Source organism: Chiloscyllium punctatum, chromosome 7, assembly GCF_047496795.1.
Source record: "Chiloscyllium punctatum isolate Juve2018m chromosome 7, sChiPun1.3, whole genome shotgun sequence".
NCBI classification, from domain to species: domain Eukaryota; kingdom Metazoa; phylum Chordata; class Chondrichthyes; order Orectolobiformes; family Hemiscylliidae; genus Chiloscyllium; species Chiloscyllium punctatum.
In genome coordinates this window covers 99,212,617-99,232,220 of record NC_092745.1, presented here as the reverse complement: position 1 = coordinate 99,232,220, position 19,604 = coordinate 99,212,617, and the positions used below count along the sequence as shown (strand labels likewise).

At 47.3% G+C, this 19,604-nt stretch overlaps 1 protein-coding gene across 4 annotated transcripts in view; it reads left to right on the top strand.

Annotated features, from left to right (window-relative positions):
• The first annotated feature begins 337 nt into the window (after window positions 1-337).
• ccdc24 (coiled-coil domain containing 24) overlaps window positions 338-19,604 on the top strand; it is a 94,667-nt gene continuing 75,400 nt past the window's right edge. Inside the window, exons 1-2 of one of the 4 annotated variants that reach the window (XM_072574420.1) lie at window positions 338-485; window positions 10,843-11,012. In XM_072574420.1, the coding sequence (XP_072430521.1) occupies window positions 425-485; window positions 10,843-11,012 (231 nt within the window). In that variant the 5' untranslated portion in view covers window positions 338-424. Of the gene's footprint in view, window positions 486-10,842; window positions 11,013-14,328; window positions 14,426-19,604 lie in introns of those variants that run through there. The other 3 variants (XM_072574421.1, XM_072574422.1, XM_072574423.1) reach the window with 3 other exon arrangements.

The window sequence follows — 19,604 nt, the reverse complement described above, 5'->3', positions numbered from 1 at the left end:
GAGAAAATCAGCAGGTCTGGCAGCATGTTTGGAGAGAGAAACAGGAGTCGAAATGCTAACTCTGTTTCTCTTTACACACACACACATGCTGCCAGGCAAATTGAGTGTCTTTAGCAATTTCTGGTTTTGTTTGTTTCAGATCTCCAGTATCTGTAGTTCTTGGTTTTATTTCAGTGTTTTCCCCCTGCTGAGTTCTGTAATTGTTAATATTGCACGTTCTTTCGTTCAAGCACATCTCCAGTAGTTTGTGCTTGTGGAAGTGATCAAGTTTATGCTGGTGACCAGCACCTGGATGATGCACTGACCCTGCATGGATTTGCTGCTGGGTCTCGCTTTAAGAAGAACTCCATTTAGGGGTTGGACGATCGTAAATTGGCGGCGGCTGTTCTCGCGAGAGGTGGGCCTTGGGAGATGAGAGTTTGTGATGGCGACGGTGTCAGGGAGGGTCAGTGTCCGGGCAGAGCTGAGGTTTGGTGGAGGCGGAGGTGAGTGCACATTGCGGCCGACATTGCCTGAGTCCGCGTGCCAAGTGCCGTTCTCGGTGTTTCAGTCACACTCTCCGGCTAAATCCCGCCCCCATCTACCCCACCTCCTAATCGCATCCTCCCATTTCCCCCCCCACCTCCCAATCCCCTCCCCCTCTCCCCCCCTCCCCCCTCTCCCCCCCTCCCCCCCTCCCCCTCTCCCCCCCCTCCCCCTCTCCCCCCCCCTCCCCCTCTCCCCCCCCTCCCCCTCCCCCTCCCCCTCCACACCCCCATCCACCTCCATCCCCCCACCTCCCTCCCAATGCCACTCCACCCCACCCCTTCCCATTCCACTCCACCCCACCCATTCCCCCCGCCCCGCTCGCCCCCATTCTCCCCCATGTCCCCTGCTCCGATCCCCCTCCCCCCGCTCTGATATTCCCCCCCCCCGCTTCCCTCATCCCCTCCCATTCCTTCCCTCCAACCTCCCCCATTCCCCCCCCCGCTCCCATTCCTCCTCCCCCCCCCCCCGCTCCCATTCCTCCCCCCCCCCCCCGCTCCCATTCCTCCCCCCTCCCCCCCGCCTCCCATTCCTCCCCTCCTCCCCCCCCGCTCCCATTCCTCCTCCTCCTCCCCCCCGCTCCCATTCCTCCTCCTCCTCCCCCCCGCTCCCATTCCTCCTCCTCCTCCCCCCCGCTCCCATTCCTCCTCCTCCTCCCCCCCGCTCCCATTCCTCCTCCTCCTCCCCCCCGCTCCCATTCCTCCTCCTCCTCCCCCGCTCCCATTCCTCCTCCTCCTCCCCCCGCTCCCATTCCTCCTCCTCTCCCCCCCGCTCCCATTCCTCCTCCTCCTCCCCCCCGCTCCCATCCTCTCCTCCTCCCCCCCGCTCCCATTCCTCCTCCTCCTCCCCCCCGCTCCCATTCCTCCTCCTCCTCCCCCCCGCTCCCATTCCTCCTCCTCCTCCCCCCCGCTCCCATTCCCCTCCTCTCCCCCCCCGCTCCCATTCCTCCTCCTCCTCCCCCCGCTCCCATTCCTCCTCCTCCTCCCCCCCGCTCCCATTCCTCCTCCTCCTCCCCCCCGCTCCCATTCCTCCTCCTCCTCCCCCCCGCTCCCATTCCTCCTCCTCCTCCCCCCCGCTCCCATTCCTCCTCCTCCTCCCCCCCGCTCCCATTCCTCCTCCTCCTCCCCCCCGCTCCCATTCCTCCTCCTCCTCCCCCCCGCTCCCATTCCTCCTCCTCCTCCCCCCCCCGCTCCCATCCTCCTCCTCCTCCCCCCCGCTCCCATTCCTCCTCCTCCTCCCCCCCCGCTCCCATTCCTCCTCCTCCTCCCCCCCGCTCCCATTCCTCCTCCTCCTCCCCCCCGCTCCCATTCCTCCTCCTCCTCCCCCCCGCTCCCATTCCTCCTCCTCCTCCCCCCCGCTCCCATTCCTCCTCCTCCTCCCCCCCGCTCCCATTCCTCCTCCTCCTCCCCCCCCGCTCCCATTCCTCCTCCTCCTCCTCCCCCCCGCTCCCATTCCTCCTCCCCTCCCCCCCTCCCTCCCCCCTCCCCCCCCCCGCTCCCATTCCTCCTCCTCCTCCTCCCCCCCCCCCCCCTCCCCGCTCCCATTCCTCCTCCTCCTCCTCCCCCCCGCTCCCATTCCTCCTCCTCCCCCCCTCCCCCTCCCATTCCTCCTCCTCCCCCCCCTCCCCCTCCCATTCCTCCTCCTCCCCCCCCCTCCCCCTCCCATTCCTCCTTCCCCTCCCATTCCTCCTTCCCCCCCCCTCCCTCCCCCTCCCATTCCTCCTTCCCCCCCCCCCTCCCCCCATTCCTCCTTCCCCCCCCCCTCCCCCCATTCCTCCTTCCCCCCCCCCCTCCCCCCATTCCTCCTTCCCCCCCCCCTGCTCCCATTCCTCCTTCCCCCCCCCCCTGCTCCCATTCCTCCTTCCCCCCCCCCCCTGCTCCCATTCCTCCTTCCCCCCCCCCTGCTCCCATTCCTCCTTCCCCCCCCCCTGCTCCCATTCCTCCTTCCCCCCCCCCTGCTCCCATTCCTCCTTCCCCCCCCCCCTGCTCCCATTCCTCCTTCCCCCCCCCCTGCTCCCATTCCTCCTTCCCCCCCCCCTGCTCCCATTCCTCCTTCCCCCCCCCCTGCTCCCATTCCTCCTTCCCCCCCCCCTGCTCCCATTCCTCCTTCCCCCCCCCCTGCTCCCATTCCTCCTTCCCCCCCCCCTGCTCCCATTCCTCCCCCCCTGCCCCTTCCCCCCCCCCTGCTCCCATTCCTCCTTCCCCCCCCCCTGCTCCCATTCCTCCTTCCCCCCCCCCTGCTCCCATTCCTCCTTCCCCCCCCCCCTGCTCCCATTCCTCCTTCCCCCCCCCCCTGCTCCCATTCCTCCTTCCCCCCCCCCCTGCTCCCATTCCTCCTTCCCCCCCCCCTGCTCCCATTCCTCCTTCCCCCCCCCCCTGCTCCCATTCCTCCTTCCCCCCCCCCCCGCTCCCATTCCTTCTTCCCCCCCGCCCCGCTCCCATTCCTCCCCCCCCCCCGCCCCGCTCCCATTCCTCCTCCCCCCCCGCCCCGCTCCCATTCCTCCCCCCCCCGCCCCGCTCCCATTCCTCCCCCCCCCCCCCCCGCTCCCATTCCTCCCCCCCCCCCGCCCCGCTCCCATTCCTCCCCCCCCCCCCCCGCCCCGCTCCCATTCCTCCCCCCCCCCCCCCCCCCGCCCCGCTCGCCATTCCTCCCCCCCCCGCCCCGCTCCCATTCCTCCCCCCCCCCCCGCTCCATTCCTCCCTCCCCCCCCCCGCTCCCATTCCTCCTCCCCGCTCCTCCCTCCCCGCCCCCCCCCGCTCCTCCCTCCCTCCCCCTTCCCCCCTCCCCATCACTGATTTACTGATCTTTGAGGGGCTCCGTTCTCCCCCTAGTTACCCCCATCGTCCTTAATGTATTTGTAAAAACCCTTTGGATTCTCCTTAACCCTGTTTGCCACAAGCTATCTCCTGTCCCCTTTTTGCCTTCCAGATTTCCCTCTTAACTATATGTTTACTGCCTTTATACTCTAAGGATTTTCTTAACCAAACCCTCAATTTCTTCAGTCATCCAGCATTCTCTCTCTGCCTTCCAGCCTTTCACCGTAACAGGAATATACTGTCTCCGGATTCTCGTTATCTCACTTTTGCAGGCTTCCCATTTTCCAGCTGTCCCTTTACCTGTGAACATCTGCCCCCCAATCAGCGCTCGAAAGCTCTAGACTAATCCTGTCAAAATTAGCCTTTCTCCAATTTAGAGCTTCAACTTTTAGATCTGGTCTATCCTTTTCCATCGCTATTTTAAATCTACCTGCCAATGTAGTTAACTCAGCCACATTAGGGAGATTTAAACAATCCTTGGATAAGCACATGGATGATGGAATAGTGTAGGGGGACGAGCTGAGAATAGTTCACAGGTTGGCGCAACATCGGGGGCCGAAAGGCCTGTTCTGCGCTGTATTGTTCTATGTTCTATATGTACCACCCTCAATTTAAAAAGTTGCCCTTCTGGTCACTTTTAAATCTTTTCTCTCACTTTAAACCTATGCCCTCAAGTTTTGGTCACTCCTACCCTGGGGAAAAGACCTTGCTTCCAATTCCCTTTTTTCCAGGAAGAGCGTTCCAAAGGTACTCTGTCCTCTGATGTGATTTCCTCTTGTCTGTCTTTTAGGCACGGTGGCTCAGTGGTTAGCACTGCTGCCTCACAGCACCAGAGACCCGGGTTCAATTCCCACCTCAGGCATCTGTCTGTGCGGAGTTTGCACATTCTCCCCATGTCTGTGTGGGTTTCCTCCCACAGTCCAAAATATGTGCAGTCTAGGTGAATTGGCCTGCTAAATTGGCCGTAGTTGGGTGCATTCATCAGGGGTAAATGTAGGGGAATGGGTCTGGGTTGGTTTCTCTTTGGAGGGTAGGTGTGGACTTGTTGGGCCGAAGGGCCTGTTTCCACACTGTAGGGAATCTAATCTAAATGGGCGATCCCTATTTCTCGATTCTTTGTGTTCTCCACATCCTTGTCAAGACTGCTCTAGAATTTATTGTTCTGGACACCAGTCACTTCTTGCTCTTCGAAACTCCAGACTTTGCTCATGAGAGAACTCTTTCATTTACGTACTGGTTGGTAAACCTTCTCAGAATTGCTGCTAGTGCATTGACATCCTTCGCTGGGGAGACCAATACACTGCAGTACTCCACTCATGGGCTCAACACTTCTCTAACTTCAAATAATTGTTGGTCTTGCTAATATTGATCTTCCTTTGTCTACCTCCTGTGCAGCCATAACCTTGTCTGCCTGTCACTGTCTGAGCACCCTACGGTCTGTATGTCCTTGTTTGCTTTAATCTGCTTGCAGAACAAAGCTTTTCACTGTACTGAGGTATATGTGACTACAATAAATCAAATCAAACAGGTGTCCTGTATAACTGAAGCATAACTAAATTATTGTGTTGAAGTCCTCTTATAATCCTATAACCTTTTTGTAATTTAGTTCTGTGCCCACATAAAATCTTTTGTGATTAAAGTATGAGGATACCCAGATCTCTCTGCATTTGAGCCCTGTAATCTCTCAGCATTTAAATATTGCACTTTTTTTATTTTTCTTGCAAATGGGTAATTTTAGACTTTCCTGCATTTTACTCCACTTGCCAGATCTTTGGCCCCATCATATAATCCAACGATATGTTTTTGTAACCCCCTTGTGTCATCTTCACAACCCACTTTTCTATCTTTGTGCCATCAGCCAATATGATAACCATACCTCCTGTGTTTTCTCAAGTTATTCATGTAAATTGTAAACCGTTAAGATTCCAGCACCAAACCCTGTAGTACAACAATTGTTACATTTTGCTAGCTTGAAGAAAAAGGCTCCTGCCCTATTGATTTCTGTTGGTCAACCAAACTTCTAACCGTGCTAATATGCTGTCCTCTGTATGACTAACTTTTACTTTCTGTAATCCATGTTTGATGTGGTACCTTATGCGTCCTGGTAATCTAAGAACAGGGGCATCCAGCAGTTCCTAATTATCTACAGCATGTTCTCTAAACAATTTCAGTGGATTGGTCAAAGCTAGTTTCCTTTGCACAAAAGCAAGCCTGATTTCTTTGAACTAATGATCTAAATGCCTGCTATAATGTCTTTACAAATAGTCATTGGGAGAATGCCATCTGCCAATGTAATAGGATCATCCCTGAATCAAGGGAACATTGGAAAACTACAGTCAATGTCTCAGCTATTTCATTAGCCACTCTTAAGACCCTAAGATGAAGGCCATCAGGACCCAAGCACTTGTCAGCAATTTGCTCAGTACCACTTCTCTGGTAATTTTCCTGAATTCCTCCCCTCCTTTCCATTGCCTTATTTTTTGCTGCTCTGGGAATGAAGTTAGTACAGTACAGGACAGGACCAGGCCCTTCTGTCCATGTCTATGCTGACCGTTCTAAACTAATCCCATTTTGCATGCATCCCAGGGTCCCTCTCCTCCTATTCCCTGGCTGTTCACGTGTCTGTTGAAGTACCTCTAAAACATTGCTATTGCATCTGTTTCTACCACCTCCCTTGACAGGCACCTTCCACTTAACTTTTGTTTTACAAAAAATATGCCACGCCTGTCCTTTAAACATCACCCCCCCCATCTTATATTAAGAGTCTTAGTATTTTCAATTACCACCGTGGGGAAAAAGACTGTCTGTCCACCCTGTGCATGTTTCTCATAACTTTATATACTTCTATCAGGTAAAACCCTCAGCGTCTGACACTCTATAGCAAAACCAATCAAAGTTTGTCCAATCTGTCCTTATTACTAATACATCCAATCCAGGGAGCAGCCTGGTAAACCTCCTTTGCACTCTTTCTCGTGTCGTGTCCTTCCTGTTTGGCGATCAGAATTGCACACAATACTTCAAATGTGGCTTAACCATAGTTAGGTGTATTCTCTACAGTAGAGGTAAAAACAATGACTGCAGATGCTGGAAACCAGATTCTGGATTAGTGGTACTGGAAGAATACAGCAGTTCAGGCAGCATCCAAGGAGCTTTGAAATCGACGTTTCGGGCAAAAGCCCTTCATCATGAATTCTCTACAGTGAAGACTCATGCAAAATACTTGTTCCATTGCCATTTCCTTAGTTGAAGAACTAATAATACAAAATAACTTTTTCTATAAGATTAAAACTCATCTTGTTAAATCATTTTCTTTTTAAATATTTATAGAAACTCTTATCTATTTTTATATTTCTGAATAATTTTCTCTCATGCTCTATTTTTTCATCCTTATTTTTAGTCATTCTTTGCATTATATTCTGTCCATGCAATGACCTTCTTTACACAGTGAGTGGCATTCACTGAAATTATGATTTTAGTCATGCACATCTGTGTTCTGTGAATTGTGAAATTTTTGCTAAAACTGACAAAAATACTTAAGTCAACATCTAGAATTAAATGCATTCTTGGAACTAGATCACTGCACTGTCACTGGATCAAAAACGTGGAATTCTCTGCCTGACAAAATAGATTGTGTATGTCTACATTGTAGGGACTGCATGGTTGAAGAAGGCAGCTCACCATGTTTTCAGAAGCAATTTAGGATGGATACTAAATGCTGGCTCTTGTTGATAGTGGGTTCCCACTCATTACACTTTATACTTTTGAAAAGAATAAGCTTCCCCTTCACCCTCTTGCAACTTTTGCCCAAAACTGAAATCTAAGTCTTCTGGCCCTTAGAATAGCCGATTAGAACAGTTTTCAATACTTACCTTGCATGAATCTGTTGTCATCTTGTACGCTTTATATCTTAAATTTCCTTTCAATCCCCTTCTCTCCAAACAGAACAACCCAGCTGAAAATCTCACCTCTTTGGAACCATTCTGTTAAATTTCTCTTTGCACCTATTTAGACACCCTTGTATCCTTTCTCAGCCATTGTGAACAGTTGTGGCCTAACAAAAGTTAGATTGTATGATGTAGGAATTGAAGTAGGTTAGTCAGCTCATCCTGTCTGTTCCACCACTGAGTAAGATCATGGCTGATCTGATCATTCTCAACTCAGCAAGATAAAAGTCTTTTCATCATAGCGCTTAAATGCTATACTGATTGAAAAATCTATCTTGGCCTGAATACAAATAATGACCCAGCCTCAAACCCGCTGTGGTAAAGAATTCAGTGGATTCAGTGACCTGAGTGTGGAAAAAAATCCTCATCATCCTTGTACTACATGGCTGAACCCTTACTCTTAAGAGTGTGTTTATGGTCCGAGACTCTTCCATAAGTGAAAACAACCTCTCAGCATCCACCCTACCAAACCCCTTAAGGCTCTTGTGTTTTAATAAACTCACCTTTTTTCTTCTGAGCTCAACCTAAACAATCTCTCCTCACAAGAAAATCCCTCTGTACCTGGGGTTAAGAGTGAATCTTCTCTGGACTGCCTCCAATGCTAGACAATCATTCCTTAGAAAAGGGAACCGAAAATGCTCACTGCATATTAGATATGGTCTGACTAATGCCTTTTATACTTGAGCAAGATGATTTTTATTCTCCACATCCTTTGGAATAAAGGCCAATAATTCATTTATTGTTCCTACTGTTGGCTTAACTTAGTATACTATCATTTTTTAGTTCATATTCAAGGGCTCTGAATCCCTCATGTGACATCTTTCTGCAAGTTTCTCCATTTTAAATAATATTCAGCCCTTCTATTCTTCTTACCCAAGTGGATAACTTCACATTTTCTCACATTTCATCTGCCAAATTTACGCTTACTCACTGAGCCTGTACACAGCTCTCTTCACTCTTTTATTCTCACCACTTCCTATCTATTTTTGTTTCACCTGCAAACTTGTCTGTAGTACATTCACCTTCTTCTTCAAGTCATTAACATATATTGTAATTAATTCTGTCCCTCCAGCACCTACTACAGTGGCACTCCACTAGTTAAATTTCTATCCTGAAAATGCTCCGCTTTCCCAATGTCAAATATTACACTAACTTGTTGTTACTGTTAGATCCTGTGCTGATATTGCATTATTTTTATTTCTTTTTTGTTATCAATTTTGGTTTGGAGTTTTATGATCTGGGAATTGTGAACTGAGGATGACTTGTGGACTTTAGGACAGCTCGTAGTAAAAGGGAAGGAACAAACCAAAAAATTGCTTGTTTGTAAGGCTAATTCTTGATTAAAAGATTTGCTGCAGACAGTGAGCCAGAGAAGACTATTGTGTTTAAACAGATAGCCAACTTCTACTATTAATGAGATCGGTATCTGGGAATTGGTTCTGGTAAGTTGGAAGAAACCCTATGTTCAAGCAGATGGCAGATGTTGGATGGTAATTGAGGCCTCTGTGAGGGGGTTGGGAGGGAAGGATGTGTGTGGCGTGGGTGATGAAGACAATCAGTCTGTCACTTGGAAACGGAATTGAAGTTTTATTTTGAATGATGTTTTCAGGGGAGATGAGCTTGGCTGCTGACAATACAGCATGAAGATTTAACAGCTGTCTGTCTAATCTCCTGCACCAGCTGCCAAAAGCCTAAAGAGTAGAAAGTAGAAGGATTGTTATGTATACCCGAGTGAACTGAGAAGTGATGCTAATTCGCAGTTTTAGAAAAGTAACCAAGGAGTCCACATCTGTGCCTGTGAAGCAGTGCATTATGAAAGCCATTTAAGTAATTTGACCTGTGTTGCTTCTTTTATTTATTCCTTAGTTGCATTTGTTTGTCTATCTTGTGTGTAAATGGGGGCTGAAAACTCACTTGTTGGGATTAAAGCAGAGACATTAATTAAATTACTGTTATTTAATTTTCTTCAAGTCTTTTTAAGGTACAAATACAGGGCCTAGAAACTTATTCATTCACAAAGATTTGGGATTGGTTATTCAAATATCAGGTCAGGTGCCATTAGTGACTGTTGGGGGTCTTTGTTTAATTTTACTGTGTTGTAAATACAGAGGTCAAAAGGCTGATTTGGTTCAGCTGTCTGCCTTTGTGTGGTAACGTTTCTGTTTTTGTTTCCCTTCCTTTTTGATTCAAGCATTTTACACTGGCAGTTTTCCAATTCTCTAGTATGTCCAAGAATTTAGGGATTTTTGGAAGAGTAGTACCAGTGCATGCATGATCTGTGTAGCTTCTTCCCTTAAAATCCTAGTGTTTAGCCCATCATGTCCAGTTGACATATTAGCCATTAACCTGTTAATTTGACAAGCACTTTTTCTCTAGTGGTAGAATATTTATTTCCTCCCTCCTCTTTTGCTCCTTGACTATTTGGTGTTTTGGGAATACTTTAAGGGTTCTCTACACTTATAAAGATTCAGCATAACTACTCTCATTTTGTACTGAACAGCTCTGTGTGAAACCCAAGAATCTGTAAGCTTTGCTAACTATTTTCTTAATGTGTCCTCCATTTTCAAAGACTGGTTTGAAAATGAACCTCCCAAGGTCCCTCAGTTCTGGCACACAATTTGTATTTACTCTACTTTCCTTTTGTGGAATTGCATCAGTTCAGCCTTGTCTGTATTAAATAGTCTGCCATTCTGCTTGCTTGTCCATTTGATGCTGTAGGTGATTCTTTTCACTGTCATTGTTTCTTATTCCTCTTATGTTTTGTTACATCAGCAAATTTGAAATTCTCGTTTGTATTCCAAAAATGAATAATTTGTAAATAGGAAAGCACTGACCCTTTGTTTATCACAACTCTGACCTTTCATTACAACTTGTGCTTGTCCTGAAGTCGATTTTTATCCAGTTGGACCTTCTAGTCCATTACAGTGCAAAAGTTGAACTTCATTTTTAATATATTGTGACTTTTTTTTTATTGGTGCTTTGGGAATTTAGTTGTTCAACCCACTTATCATTCTGTGATAGTTGTTAATGAATTTCCTCTGGATATTTGGCAGAATTGTGAACTTGATTTTGAGTTTTAGCAGAACAGGCAGTTGAATATGAAGATTGGCACAGTGTGCAAGTTATCTGCTCTGCCAAGTGTTAGAATGTAAATGGAGTGTTTCTGTTTTCTGTCAACATAACAAGTGCTAATCAGTTGAGATGATTGCAGGCTGCTTCACAATTCAACTTTAGACACAATTGGACCTCCATTACAATGAATAAAATTTCCTCGCCTCGTGAGCCTGCTGTGTCCGGTTAAAGCACATAGACCTACAATCGCCCTATTATGTAAATCAACTGTCCCTGCTTTCCCTCTTCAGGCCCCATTGTAGTCCTGCCACTTCCTTCCTTTTTTTTTCTTAAAAACAATCTCGTGCATAAATTGCTAGAATATCCATCAGTGCATTGGCTGGTACTAAGGAGTCTGTGCAGTTCTATCACAGGAGAAATAATTGGGGAATTTTCAAATAGAACAGGCCTCCCTGATTTCTAATGCATCTGGATTTGACACACAGCTATGAATGTGAACTGTGCTGAAGGTGATAATAGATTTCATGGTAACGTTGAAAACCCTTCATCACTATGGAACATAATAGAGGAATGTGTCCCTCCAAGCGAAAGAAATGAAATCCGGAAGATTTTAGGAGCATCTTTAGTCGACCTCAGCCTGGATTTGCATGCAGAGGTGAGAATGATCAGTTTTATCTTAACCCTGGGGATAAAGCTGTTTGACTGGTCAGGTGTTTCTGATCTAAATTCACAGAAACTTATGGCACAGAAGGAGCTATTAGATCTGAATGGTGATGGCTCTTTGAACGAGCTGTTGTACTTAGTTACACAGTCCCTTTTTTTCAATAACCCTGAAAATTTCAAATCGTCATGTACCTGTCTAACTCCCTTTTTAAAATCATTTAATGCATTTTGCTTTCATGACCATTTCAGGTCAGCGGTTGTACATGTGGCAACCCTGCATGAACAGGATATCATCTTCTCTCCAGATCCTTTCCAATTTGAAATTTGTGACCTCTGGTTATTGACATGCTCACCAAAGCAGATACCTGCATGGATAGTTTACAGGCAAGATTATCTTTCCTCAAAGAAAGATAAATATAATTTTATTCTGGCACATCTTGGAAGTATTGGACTCATCAAAAATGTTGCATATGAAAGTGGCATTACGCCACCAAACACTAAAATGTCATAATTTGAAATAAATATTTTGAAATAAATAAATTGTAGAACAAATGCCAAATTACTGATATCAAAATCTCAATGAATCCAATAGCTTGCATCAGCAGAAACCCAAGAAATAAAATTGCCCATTTTGTTTGTACAATTTAAGTTTATATAGCAAGAAAGAAAGCTTCATAATGTGAATAATTAGAAAAATGCACGAATATTATCATAATGTATTCAAAATTAGATGCTAAAGGTTCGGAGTGCCTGAGATGTTTTGTCCCATATGGTTGCCTTTCACATTTGGAAACTTCATCTGGGTTGGTGTTGGAGATTTAACGTCAGCAGTAGAAAATTGTGGAAGAAATGCACAGTAAAAATTGTCACTTCTTGACTGCTCCTGTACGTATGATAAAATGATGGAAAAAGACAGTGGAGTACCAGCTTTTGTGAAGCAATTAATTATGAAATCCTGCTGTTGAATTCTAATAAGCATTTCTTTAAAATAAGATGTTGCCCATTTAAGAGATGAAGCTTTTTTTCCCCTCAAGGCTGGCAGTCTTTGGATCTCTTTTCCTGAAATGACAGTGGAAGTCAAGTATTAGAATATTTATAAAGTCCAGCTAGATAAGCTTTTACCCCTTGCTTCCATGAGCCTATCTGGGTAGTTGGGAATGGTTGAGGTAATGATAAGATGAACTATGATCTTGTAAGGTGTACAATATGGTCCCCTTATCAAAGCAGAGATATACTGGCATTGGATGTAATCCAGAGAAAGCTCACTGGGTTGATCCCAGGTATGGATGGATTTTCGCAGGAGTGATTGAGGAGTTTGGGCTTGTACTCACTACAGTTCAGAAAATGAGGGGTGAACTTACTGAAACATGTATGATTTTTAGGGGACTTGATATGATAGATGTGGAGAGTTTGATTCCCCTTTATAGGATTGTCTAGGACCAGAGGGCATAATCTGAGTAAGGGGTCACCCACTTATGACAGATGAAGAAAAATTTCTTCTGAGGGTAGTGATTCTATGGAGCTCTTCACTGTCGAAGCTGAGTCAATTTGTATATTCAAGGCTGAGCTGAAAACAATCCTTAGTCAATAAGGGTATCAAGTGTTATGGGGTTAACACATTAAAGTGGTGTTGAGGTTTATCGGACCAGCTATGACTGCTGGAATCGTCTCTGATGGCTGAATGGCTTACTCCTCCTTATGCAATAGAGTTCCCATCCATTTTGGTTACGTGCTTCTCCCAACACCAAGCTCACCACCAGCAAGGGTGCCAGAATCCACTTCAGATCAAATGACCAGATGTACATTAGTGTAGGTGGGAACTTTATTGAGAAGTGGAACAGTAATGACAGGTTCAGGAAGAACTGCAAATAGGTTATGGGAAGTGTGATTGAGAACCAGTATCTGTTATACCTTTGGTTGGACATAAGATTATATTTTTTCAAGTGAAGATGAGATAAAGAAGAGGATCCAGAGTTAAAGCTCTACCCACGAGCAATGCCATAGTAAATCTGCAACTGAAGTGGAAAATTACTAGTTAAGTAAAATTTCAGACTTCTCTTTGGACACAGCTAGCACTTTGTTGGAGTTGTTTCATGGTAAAGTTAGTCCTGTATTTTCTAGAAAAATACTTTTTCTTTTTATTAGCCAATGCTTGGGGCAGTTTTTGTTTTCCATCCCTAATTGTACTGGAGAAGGTGTTGGTGAGCTGCTGCAGTTCATGTGGTACAAGTACATGCATAATGCTGTTTGGGGGGTGGGGGGGAAATGTCATTGCAAGAATTTGACCCAGGAACAGAATGATGTGTAGCTTGGAGGGAAACTTGCATGTGAACACCATCGCCTGCTGCCACTGCCCTTCTAGGTGTTCGAGGTCACTGGTTTGGAAGGCAATGTCTTGGTGCGTTACTGCAGTTAATTTTGAGCTGCACTTGTACATCTGTTACAAAAGGTGTGACTATTGAAGGTGGTGGATGGAGTGCCAATCAAGTGGGCTGGTTGGTGTCAAACCTGTTATTGGAACTGCATTATATAAGCATATGAAGAGTATTCCTTCACACACCTGACTTGTGTGTTATAGATGGTGAACAGGCTTTTGAGTAGTCAGAAGCAGCATTCCCTTTAAGGTGAGACCGCTCCATACTTCTGTGCACAGTTATTAGAGCTGGCACTTTGCAATGTTAACTTCCAGTTCTGAAATCATTGCCATGCACAGACTTCAGAGGCCTTCACTGCTGGAAAGAAAAGTAGGAGATGAGTTACGCATTGTAAAATTCTGTTACTGATCTACTTTTGTTAAGATGGCTAGTCTAGTTCAGTTTCTAGTCAATGGTGAACCTCAGGATGTTGGTTCAAGATAGTGATGGTAGTTCCATTGAGTGTCAGAGAGATTGTTTGGTGATGGCCATGGCTTTGCGCTTGAATGGTGCTTATGTTGTTAGCTATCACCTGAACCTGATTTTGGTGTCTTTGGACATAGACTACTTCACCATCTGATGAGCTTCAAGTGGTGCTGTACATTGTGCACGTATCAGCAAACATCTCTACCCTCTCCCCTTTTATGAAGATGGCAAAGTCATTGATGAAGTAACTGAAGAGACTTGGTCCAAGGACACTACCCAGAGGAACAGTGGCGATGTTTTGTGGCTGAGTTGATTGATTTTTTTTTTCCCCAACAACCATAACTTTCTGTCTTTGTGATTGCTGTGACTCCAAAAATGTATGACTATTTCCTGATTCAATTTAACTTGGATTCCTTGATGTCTAATGGAATACACTTTTTTTTTTTATTTGCCCTTCCTGCTATTGAGACTTTTGAATGGACCTCTGATCTGCCTCTGCCTGTCCCTCTTGACTGCCTGTGTCTCCACCTTCTCTGCAGCTGTAACAGCATGTTCTGCACTACAGGTAAAAACAGTGAGGTAAAAACAATGACTGCAGATACTGGAAAGCAAATACTGGATTAGTGGTGCTGGAAGAGCACAGCAGTTCAGGCAGCATCCAACGAGCAGCGAAATCGACGTTTCGGGCAAAAGCCCTTCATCAGGAATAAAGGCAGTGAGCCTGAAGCATGGAGAGATAAGCTAGAGGAGGGTGGGGGTGGGGAGAGAGTAGCATAGAGTACAATGGGTGAGTGGGGGAGGAGATGAAGGTGTTAGGTCAAGGAGGAGAGGGTGGATTGGATAGGTGGAAAAGGAGATAGGCAGGTCGGACAAGTCCGGACAAGTCAAGGAGACAGTGCTGAGCTGGAAGTTTGAAACTAGGATGAGGTGGGGGAGGGGAAATGAGGAAGCTGTTGAAGTCCACATGCCCTGGGGTTGAAGTGTTCCGAGGCGGAAGATGAGGCGTTCTTCCTCCAGGCGTCTGGTGGTGAGGGAGCGGTGGTGAAGGACTGTAAAACCTGTGCCCACACCTCCTCCCTCACCTCTATCCAAGGCCCTAAAGGAGCCTTCCACATCCATCAAAGTTTTACCTGCACATCCACTAATGTCATTTATTGTATCCGTTGCTCCCGATGTGGTCTCCTCTACATTGGGGAGACTGGGCGCCTCCTACCAGAGCACTTTAGGGAACATCTCCGAGACACCCACACCAATCAACCAAACCGCCCCGTGCCCCAACATTTCAACTCCCCCTCCCACTCTGCCGAGGACATGGAGGTCCTGGGCCTCCTTCACCGCCGCTCCCTCACCACCAGATGCCTGGAGGAAGAATGCCTCATCTTCCACCTCGGAACTCTTCAACCCCAGGGCATCAATGTGGACTTCAACAGCTTCCTCATTTCCCCTTCCCCCACCTCATCCTAGTTTCAAACTTCCAGCTCAGCACTGTCTCCTTGACTTGTCCGGATTTGAACAACCTGCCTATCTCCTTTTCCACCTATCCACTCCACCCTCTCCTCCTTCACCTATCACCTTCATCTCCTCCCCCACTCACCCATTGTACTCTATGCTACTCTCTCCCCACCCCCGCCCTCCTCTAGCTTATCTCTCCATGCTTCAGGCTCACTGCCTTTATTCCTGATGAAGGGCTTTTGCCCGAAACGTCGATTTCGCTGCTCGTTGGATGCTGCCTGAACTGCTGTGCTCTTCCAGCACCACTAATCCAGTGTTCTGCATTACACTTTGTATTGTACAATCTGCCTGTATAGCATGCACCACAACACTTTTTACTGTACCTCTGCATGTGACAACAATAGCTCCATCCGTCCGTCCACCAAGGCTGGGATTAGGCCAGAAGCTGAATCTGTCCAAACGGAGAATAAGTGGAGAGTAAGTGCTGCTTGATCGCATTGTTAATGGCAGTTTCCAGTATGTTGCTGATAATTGAGTAGTCTCATGGTGCAATAATTTACAGGATTGGATTTGTCCTGCTTTTGTGGAATGGACATGCCTGAGCAATTTTTCACATTGTTGGTGATGCCAGTTGTACAGTAACTGTATCAGGACAGCTTGGCTAGGAGCATGGCAAGTTCTGGGGCATAGGAATTCAGTCCTGATGTGAGAATGTTGTAACTTGTTATAAAATCAAGCTGAATACATTCAAATGGACCTGCTGGCAAGGGAGTTTTTCCTGTTACACACCACACCCCTTGACCTGCATTATTTTGCTGAGGTATCAAACATGATCTGATGTGCTTTTGAATTGCCTTGCCCAGTAGGGGGTGCCACTGGGTTCTCAACACAATATTAGTCATTCCTTCCTTGCCAAGGTGTGTATTGATATGAAGCCAATCAATGAGTACTGGTAACAAGGTATCAGGTATGCATACTTGACCGATTGGAGTGATCCAGAGTCCTCTTGATGCAGAGTGTGAGCCCCTGTGTGTCTTCCATATCTGCTTTTCTGAATCAGGGGCAACCCCCTGTAAACGCTGTGCCGTGACAATGCCTGGAATGCCTTTTGCTTTGGTTGGGTGCCTACCGGTTAATAGTGGAGATGATTGAATTGCAAGCCCTTGCCGTGACCTTGGCAGCTTGGTCAGCTCTGGCATTGCCATGGCTGACATCTGTAGTGTTCATGATATGGGCCATTTGATTTATGGCCAATTGTTTGGGGAGGGGGATGGCCTTAAGGAGATTTTGGACATAGTGTTGTGAATAGGAGTGCTCGAAGAGGTCAGGAATCTTCACTGGGACCAAAGCTGGCCAAAGTTGTGAACCACGCCTAAGGCGTACTGAGAGTCTGTGTGGAAATTGACTTGTTTTCCCTGTGGCCAGGATAGAGACTTGTGTCAACGCAGAGTTCTGGGCTGAAAACAGTGGGGTGGAGGGAGGCTGCTTCTAATGTGTCCATGAGGGTGCTGATTGCGCATCCTGAGAGATGCGTTCCTAGGGGCGATATTGATGACTACCATCTACAAAGAGGGTTAAATCCAGTGTGGGCATTGGAGCATCTGAGAGGTCTGGTTGGGGAATGTCAAGAAGTAGTTGTATTAAGGCAGTCATGAGAGGATGGGGAAGCTCCTCTTGGTGGGGCACTGAGGAAAGTTGCCAGGTTAGTGGTTGAACAGGAGTAGAAGGTCAGGAAGGGGGTTGTTAAGAAGGGCTACCTCATAACAGCTGAGTCGAGCTTGTGAAAGGTGTTTGGTCTGGTAGGAAGTGAGGAGAGCTACAATCGTGTGTGACAAATAGACGATCAAGGGTTTCTGCAGGGTTATATTGGATGCAGCTGTCACAAGGGTTTATATAACCGGCAGAATTTGTGAGCACTGTGGGAGTCCCCTGGCGACAGGGTCAAGGCGAGTTGAGTGATAGGCCACGGCCTCTTATGATCTGAGTCTGGGTTAAAACAGTGGTTGCGCAGTCCTCTACATACTGGCATACAGCTGCAAGGATCTGTCATACAGTGGTCTCCTGAGGGCCAGGGCACTGGCAAGGGCTCCTTTAAATTAATTGAAAGCTGTCTTTCACCCTAGTGGAAGACCAGAAGTCCCTGAGGCCTCATTGGACGCTAAAGGGGTTTAGCTACTTGGTAAGTAACATAACATTGGGGAACCACTGCTGGCAGTAGTTAATCAAATTTAGAAAGGCATGCATCTGCTTAGCGTTCGTGAGTGGAGGGGTCTCCAGGATGGGTGTGATGCGGTCCGGGGTCAACTGTCATTGTGAAGTGCTGAGCAACATCCCTAGGAGTGTAACTTGTTGCTGGGCGCACTAAACCTTATTGGATGGTATAATGTATCCCCAAGAGTGGAGGGCATTTAGGAGATGGTTGGTATCTGCAATGTTAGCAGATTCTGAGGAGTTAGCTAGGAGAAGGCCGTTCACATGCTAGACGACTGTGGAGCTGTCAGAGCTGCCGGTGCCATACCTGGAGAATAGAGTGGACGAATGGATAAATCCCTTAAGGAGGCATGTCCGAGTGTACTGCTGACCCTTAAAGGTGAAAACAAGTAAATATTGTGGCTCAGCTGCTGGGGGAGAGCCAAGAATGCATGCTGCACATCAACTGTGGTGAAAACACAGATGCTGGCAGGCGTGTTGCTGAGAATGGTCACAGGTTTTGGCACGACCAAGGGTAGTGGCTGCACTATTTTGTTGGTCTGTTGGAGATCCTGTACTAACCTCCAGTTTGGGCATCCTGGCTTCGGGACCGGTAGAATGGGGGTGTTACAGGGTGATTGCAGGGGAATAGAACTCCTTGCTGGAGGAATAACTCTATCAAAGCTGATGTCCCCTCTATGGCCTCTAGTCTTAGAGGGTATTGAAGGGAGTTCTGCTCCTGATGTAATCTGAATTTTGAGGACCCATAGAGGTGCATCTGACTTCATGCTTAGCAGCTGACCAGAGGTCAGAAAAGGGTTCTTCTGAGGGTTTGTGTCAGGGTTGGTAGTGGCAAAGTGAACCCACCACGGTGTAAGGGCTAGAGAAATAACTTCCTGTAGGTCAGCATTTGGGCCTGGTGAGTGATACCAGGGTCCAACTGTTGCTGTAACTGGTGTGCTAAAAATCCCAGAGCCTTTGCTTTGTAGCCCCCTTTTACCAAAAAGGCAATGTGGGAAGAAACCAACCCTGGTTGGTTCCAGAGGTGGAGAGGAATGTCTACTAAGATGGCAGATCCCTCTTTACCTTCAATGTGTCCTGTGACAATGGACTCGGAAGAGGGCGAAGATGGCTGCCAGTTCAGTGCAGGCTCTGGTGGAATCGTAACAAAGGTTTACATGGGGATCACAGACTTGTATAGGAGACGTAAAATTCCTTGGCTGTAATTAGAGTGCCCACTATTGGGGAAGCAATAGATTCAGAATTGTCTCTTGGTAGAATTGTCTAACTATAATGCCCTCACCAAGGCAGAGAATCTCAACCTGAAGGACACCCAACAAATCCCTCCCTGCTAGGTTAACGCCTAAATTAGAGGTTTGAGTGATTTGGATAGTGCAGGTATGGGGACTAAACTGAACAGTGAGTAGTTCTGTTAGAGGGATACTGCCTCTCCTGTCCAGTTAGACCACTAAGATGTTTAGAGCTGTGAGAGAGTCCAACCTATGTTAGTGCGCACAGGAGATCTCGGGTGGTGCCGCTATCAATCATGAAGGGGATTTCTTTACCCCCAACAGTCAAGCGCACTATAGGTTCATCCTCTGGGTTGTTAGTCAGGACAGGGTAAAGCAGAAGGGTGGGTGGGGGGGGGAGGTTAGTCAGGCTGGGGAGGGTCTCCAACATAGTGAACTTACCCCCTGCCTGGGGGTCCATATCGCGGGTTCAAGAGTGGGCAGTTGCACTGCCAATGTCTGTCTGCATCACAGTGAAAACATATCTGTATTGGATGTGTAACTGTCCGTGGGGGAGGACTACCACTGGGTCGGGGGTGACCATGGTAGTTGGGGAAAGGGGGTGGATGGGTGTAAGGGGAACGATGAAAATGTGCATTGGAGCCATTTGGGTGAGTGGCATTTGTATGGTCATATTTGTCGACCCACCCTTGGGGACAATGGTGGGGTTCCATTGGGTGGTTTGTGAGGGCATCAGGGCTTGCAACAGGGACATTAGAATCTTTGTAACGGGGCAGACAAGGCGTGCTGTATCATTTCATGCTTGACTGTTGTCTGTTTAGGGTCGTTAGGACTATACCAATATTAAGTGAG